Below are 6,450 nucleotides of genomic sequence, written 5' to 3'. Positions count from 1 at the left end.
GGGGTAGCATTAATAAAGGGAAGGAATGTTAATAGTATGTAGCTGCAGTAACTAAACAACCACGTAAAAAACAAAAGTATAAACTACATAGTATTATCAGTATACTAAATATACTCTCCAATAAGCTGAGCTACTAACAGTAAGTAATACATTACAATTCTATGTCGCAAAAAATATAATATGCTTCCAGCTAAACTTTTCCCTTACATCACACGGGTCTACCCCGTACTATATGCTGCCATAGACAACCCCAACATTAAATTATATACTGTATTACTATACACCACCTTAGCTATTTTAACTACTTTACGGTTTACGGATGAGGAAACGGAATAGCCTATTCCCACCACCAACATATACCTCACCGTCTGAGAGCCAAATCCCTCGCAAGCGTGCGTGCGTGCGCAGACGGACGGACAGACAGACGAAAAAAATACTTTTATATATAAGAAGAATATTTACTGTGCAGGACTGGATATGCACATTACACGCAGTTCTCCCTTAACATTCTCACTTCCCAGTAACTTAAGAGCACGGTGTAGTTATTGACGAGTGTGTGTTGAGTTGTAGTTGATAATCGTACTTTGTGCACCACTGCCAACGCAGCAGCAGCAACATCAAACAATCTGGTCAACTGAGACGTGCTCGGAGCACCGATCACGGACCAAGCGGTGAGGTTTGTGACAACGCATCCATCATTATTATTACTAACATAATTTGGGTGGAGCGGTGATGCAGTGGTAGTTTCTGCACTACGCTATAAACCTGGCGAACCCCGAGTTCAATTCCCAACCACAGCAAACATCAGTGACGGTCGAACAACCCCCGTGACTTGAAAGTCGTTGCGAGACCTTCATCCAGCAGTGGATGGCAAACTAATTAAATTCTGAAGAGCCATTTACAAATCAGGAATACGAAAATACGAGTCTTTTAAAGTAAAGAACAGTGTATAATGTTTCTGTGGTAAGGCAGTGCGGACGACAAACGTGGCGATATTTGTAGTTTGTGCTCATTTCTTCTCACTCTTTTGCCATTTAAGGGAAATGTATCTTCAACTTGACAGGAACACCACAGTGGAGGCGCACATATGAACAAATAAAAAGCGCTTGAAACAGTTGTGGCGTATATTCTGGTAAGCGGTTCTGGCTATTTCAGTATCGGCTGGGAAAATATTGATGGGTTTAATGAGGCTTCCACAAGGCATCGGGCAGCACAGAAGATACCGGACAAGGCCACGAGATAAGGTGGAGCTGCCGGTTGGGATTTAAGGCGACTCTGAGCAGCAGCTCAGCATCGTCTTGCTCACGAACCACAGATAAACATGCACGGGCTCATCCTCGCTCTTCTCGTGGGTGTCGCTGGTGAGTTCCTCCAAAGTCTGCGTGTGTGTCTTTGTCTTTGTCTCTGTCTCTTTATCTTAATTTGTCTCTGTGTGTGTATCTGCGTCAGGAGCTATAGTGCAATGGTAAGCGTGCTGCGCTACAAACCCAGCGACCTGAATTAGATTCTGATGATTATCTGAACCAGTCTTAGTCTCTCTTAGGTCGACTCAGCCTCAAAATGAGTACCTGGTTCGATGTGTAAATATCGACAGCCTTTTTCAGCACTTTCCCAAGCAGTCTGTTAAGGCTATACGGGGGATCTTTGTCTGTGTCTTGTATAAGTTTGGGAAGTGGTAGTGTAGCAGTTACCGTGCTGCGCTACGAACCCGGTGACTAGAGTTCGATTTTGAGCTTACGACCAAACATTAGTGGCGAGCGATATGTGATCCAAATTATTTAGGTGCAATTAAGAATGGTCATTGTCCAAAACGTCGTATATGATATATTTTTTAATTTGACAGAACCCCTAATAACCAGCGTGGTGAAGTATGGTCAAACAACCCCCATGCATGTATGTTGAACTTATTTCGCACCGTACTAAACACAAAACGCAGTTTTAAAGAAACGACCAACACATCGTAGGGAGGCCTTCATTCTGCATTCATTCAATTGGCAAGGGGCTGCATATTATTATCATTGTATCACTATAATTAAAACAAATATCTTGCCGTGGCTACATAGAGAGCAGCAATAGTGGTGCAGCAGTCGGTGCGCTGTGCTATGGTAACCAAAGGCGTGGGTTTGAGCTTCCTGCAAAGTTGCACAACGACGGCTGTCGCCCATTTGTATCCGGAAAAAAACGTTGTCACGCCTCATCACCGATGGCTTTCATTTTTACTCATTTAGCCTCACCGGGAAACGCTCCTTTTTAGCCCGCCACGAGAGACGGTGAGGAGCGAGATGGTGATGACGATGGTGTCGATTATAATCGTCCGATTAGCACGGTTGACTACGTACGGTGCGACAAAAAGTTCAACATACAACGCCATAGCTGTCAACCCGTACGGTTTATCCCGTATTATTGTACAGGGAAATTGAGTTTTCAGGTCCATACGGCATACAGCTGTTCCAAAACGGGCAAAAAATGCGTGTCTATTTGTTTGTGTTTCTCCCTTGTGATGGGACTTTGTAGGATGAACGTTGAGATTTAGAAAGGGCACGGGTGACCAATAAGGTCTGAAATGGTCTGTAATTAGGTAGACACTGACACGGGGTTGACAGGTATGCAACACACATCCGTCTGGCAATGACAGTGGGGTGATAGCGTTGATAATAGTTGTGCAAGCGATAACTATTATTACTTATAATAATATGATTTTAATACAGCTGAATTCATGCAAATTGCTGCTGTAGAATGTGCAAAGTGCCTTGGTGCAGATTTGGCACAAAGGCCCAGGGGAAACCCACAGACAAACGCGTAGGAAAGCAGAACAGACGCCAACAACTTCCCAAGCTTTGTGGTCCCACATTGGGGTGTTCGAGCAACTCCAATGTTGGCGATTATTGGGATGTTACTAGCAGTGAGACTGCTTTCAATGAAGACATCGACGACGATGATGAGGAATGTTTGGTGGATGCAAGTGAATGGACCTGGACATACATCGACACGACTGTGTGTGTGTGCTGGCCACCCACCCCCTAGTGTGCCGTGCCGGCCTTCATAGGTGCTCGCTAATAGCACTTGCCCCAACAGTCTGTGAAAGCTCTCCTGGGGGATATTTGTCTTTGTCTGGCAGCGGCGGCCCCATACATGTATGAGGACCACATCGTGGGTGGCTCCGAGTGCGCTGCCCACTCGCAGCCGTGGCAGGTGTCCCTCAACATCGGATATCACTTCTGCGGAGGCTCCCTGATCAACAGCGAGTGGGTCGTGTCTGCCGCTCACTGCTACCAGACGTGAGTGTGCTGCGCGCGGACAAGAGCGGATCTCTTCGCTGTGTGCGTATGGGTGACTGGGAGACTGAGGGGGCAGAGATGGGGCTGCTATCTAAATTACACGAAAACGTCCGTATGTAATTTTGTTATATTTGCAATTTGCAATTGGTATCTAAATTACACACTTCAAATAAATTGGTCATTCGTACATATATTACAAAAGTCAGCAATCTGAATGCGTTTTGCCCATCTCTGCGTTGTGGCGTGATGCTCTGGTGGGGTTTTGCCGAGTCACAGCACTGCAATCTCCATTACCCATATTACATTTCTCAATGGACACTGAGGTGTTGCTCAACTGCCGTTAACAGCCTTGAACCAGTGGTGTAAATTCCAAATTCCTAATTTCGTGGGCGAGTCTCTCCAAAGGAAAATCACCCTACAAAGTAGTAGCAATGTTATCAATATCAGAGGGAATATGGTCAAAGTGAACCCCCAACTGTGATTTTGAACATGGAGCGTTTCACTTTGGAAGATGCTCGTTGTGCCCAGCGTGATAGCAGTAGGGAATAGGAATAGCGGGGATGAGATGCCGAGTTGCAAAGTCATTTAAGAGCCGTATAAATGCAATTCCTCATCATTACCCTCGTCAATCCCCCCCCCCTCCAACCCCAGCGCGTCGCGCATCTCCGTGCGCATTGGCGAGCACAACATCTTCGTGACCGAGGGCACCGAGCAGAGGATCCAGGCCTCCAAGGCGATCCAGCACCCCCAGTACAACTCCTGGAACATCGACAACGACATCATGCTCATCAAGCTGTCCTCGCCAGCCACCCTCAACCAGTACGCGCAGCCCATCGCGCTGCCCTCCTCCTGCGTCAACACCGGAGTCATGTGCACCATCTCCGGCTGGGGCGAGACCCAGACCAGCGTCGGTGAGGACGCACCGCGTTCACCGCCCCCCACCCACTCCCCTTCTCCCCCTTCTACTGCGGCAGAGACGTGAAGGGAAACGCGTTCAACATCTGCCCCCATGCTAATCGGACACGTCCTTCTAATCGGGAGAGAGAAGTTGTTTACTCGTTAACGCAGCCACGTCACGATTGGGCGGTTACAATTACTTGTCGAGTATTGTTGCATGCAGTGGAAAACCGGAGTGCCTGAAATGAGGGGATGACACTTAAACACCTCATCTTGGATATATAATTATTTTACAGCACTGGCACAAAGGCCCAAAACGCCAAGCGGCCAGCAACACACCGCGCTACTGAAGACGTCATGAACGAGAGTGAATACGTTTTTTCGAATTGAGCGACGTAGCGAGAGACACTGACACCGAATTCCTAAGCTGCAGGCGGTGTTTTGACCCCGCAGCGTGTCAAGTTCGACGCGTCAGTGGCGGGTGCCACCCTGTGCCGCGTGCTCGGCCTCGCCACCTCCTCGACCGGCATTGTCTCCCCCCACAGGCAGTCCTGACGTCCTCATGTGCGTCCAGGCGCCCGTGCTGAGCGACACCTCCTGCAGGAACTCCTACCCCGGTGACATCACCAACAACATGATCTGCCTGGGATACCTGGAGGGCGGCAAGGACTCTTGCCAGGTGAGACGGCGACATCGGAGCCAAAGGAGCTTGCTTGGATCGGAGAGAGTTTCGAGGAACGGAGTGATTCGGGAATCGCAGCGGGATTATAATTTGGGTTTATATCGTTTCACGTCAATATGCTGCGCAAGAAGTAGGATACGGTATTCATATAAAACGTGAAACAATGAAAACAGGGAGAATGTATATATGTATATTCGTATTTAAAAAAGTATTAAGCCTAGCCTTGAATTTGGCAGCAAAGGATGGCTAGGGGGAGCGAATTCCAGACTCAAGCGACCAGAGGAATTGGTGAAAATTGTTGAACATCATTTGCTTTGTGAGTGCAATCATCGTGAGACCACCCATTGCGTACGATAATAAGCTGCATTGGTAACATGTTCAAATGTGTATTGATAGAATTGCACCCATTTGTAACATGAATATGACGTTCGCTTGCTACTCCCTGGTGTCGTCTGCTTGTAAAGTCAAAGCGATTTCCTGCTGCAATGACCATTGAGCCACTGGTGTTCACCTCACGTTTACAGCCCTGAGCATGGTGGAAAAGTTATTGGGCAATCACCGTTGACTTTCTCAGAGAAATGATGGGATGAGTCAGAATCAGAATATTGACTCATGCTGGAGGAACCGATGAGCTATAATGCTCTCTTATGTCAGATGTCCAGTCGGGGCATGTCAGAACGTTACAACAACAAACAATACAAAACACCGGTTTAACACATAGGCTTTCGCAACCAACATCACCCATAATAAAAAAACATACATTTTTTAGGATGAGATCGTGGACATTAATAAAAAAAAAACCTTTATTAATACAAACGGCGATAGGAGTCAACCTCCAACCAGGACTTGAACTCGCAACACCTTACGATTGACAGCTTCTTGCTCTACCGCTGAGCCACCAGATGCAGGAAACAGCTGCTAACCCCCGACCCCCCTGACCCCTGCTGCTGCCGCCACCGCAGGGAGACTCCGGCGGCCCCGTCGCGTGCAATGGCGAGCTGCAGGGCATCGTGTCCTGGGGCCGTGGTTGCGCCCTGCCCAACTACCCCGGCGTGTACACCAAGGTGTGCAACTACAACGCCTGGATCGCGCAGACCATCGCGGCCAACTAATCGTGGATCTAGCACACTACTCTACACCGCGACCATAATGATAATCATGACGACGATTGTTATGGTGTAACCAAATGAATAAAAATGTGAACCAATATTTTCTCTTAATTTCTGTTTTTGTGAGCTTGTTTTTATGGGGTATGCACTTATTTAAAGTCAATTTCATAGTTTGTTGACTTTAAAAGCCAAAAAGTCAAAGTGAATGCCTGTTTAAGGAGCACTGAGGTAGTGCTCACCTCCTGTTTGCAGCTCCGAGCCAGTGGTGGAATTGAACTCCCAAACTTCTCATTGTGAGCCATGGTGATTGATGTATTGGTTAGCATATTGTATTCTGAAACTGGTTACTTCATAGAGGTCTTTTTGGGTTAGATCGCATAAATATAAATGTGTTGTTAAACCCACCACCACCCGACACAGCCACTTAGTAAGGTTTGACACTTAAACAAACATGCCAATTCGTTACTAGTTCAGCACTAACCGG

General features: G+C 47.1%; 1 protein-coding gene across 1 annotated transcript; it reads left to right on the top strand.

Annotated features, from left to right (window-relative positions):
* The first annotated feature begins 1,319 nt into the window (after window positions 1-1,319).
* Window positions 1,320-5,977, top strand: LOC144941219 (trypsin-2-like). Its single transcript, XM_078867837.1, has 5 exons — window positions 1,320-1,361; window positions 3,119-3,278; window positions 3,930-4,189; window positions 4,721-4,854; window positions 5,820-5,977. Exons 1-5 carry the CDS (start codon window positions 1,322-1,324, stop codon window positions 5,967-5,969), a joined length of 744 nt encoding a protein of 247 aa, XP_078723963.1. The 5' UTR covers window positions 1,320-1,321; the 3' UTR covers window positions 5,970-5,977.
* The last annotated feature ends 473 nt before the right edge of the window (window positions 5,978-6,450 follow it).

Source organism: Lampetra fluviatilis, chromosome 24 (genome assembly GCF_964198595.1).
Source record: "Lampetra fluviatilis chromosome 24, kcLamFluv1.1, whole genome shotgun sequence".
Classification (NCBI taxonomy): domain Eukaryota; kingdom Metazoa; phylum Chordata; class Hyperoartia; order Petromyzontiformes; family Petromyzontidae; genus Lampetra; species Lampetra fluviatilis.
The sequence above is the reverse complement of the archived record's forward strand: the minus strand, read 5'-3'. Positions and strand labels throughout refer to the sequence as shown.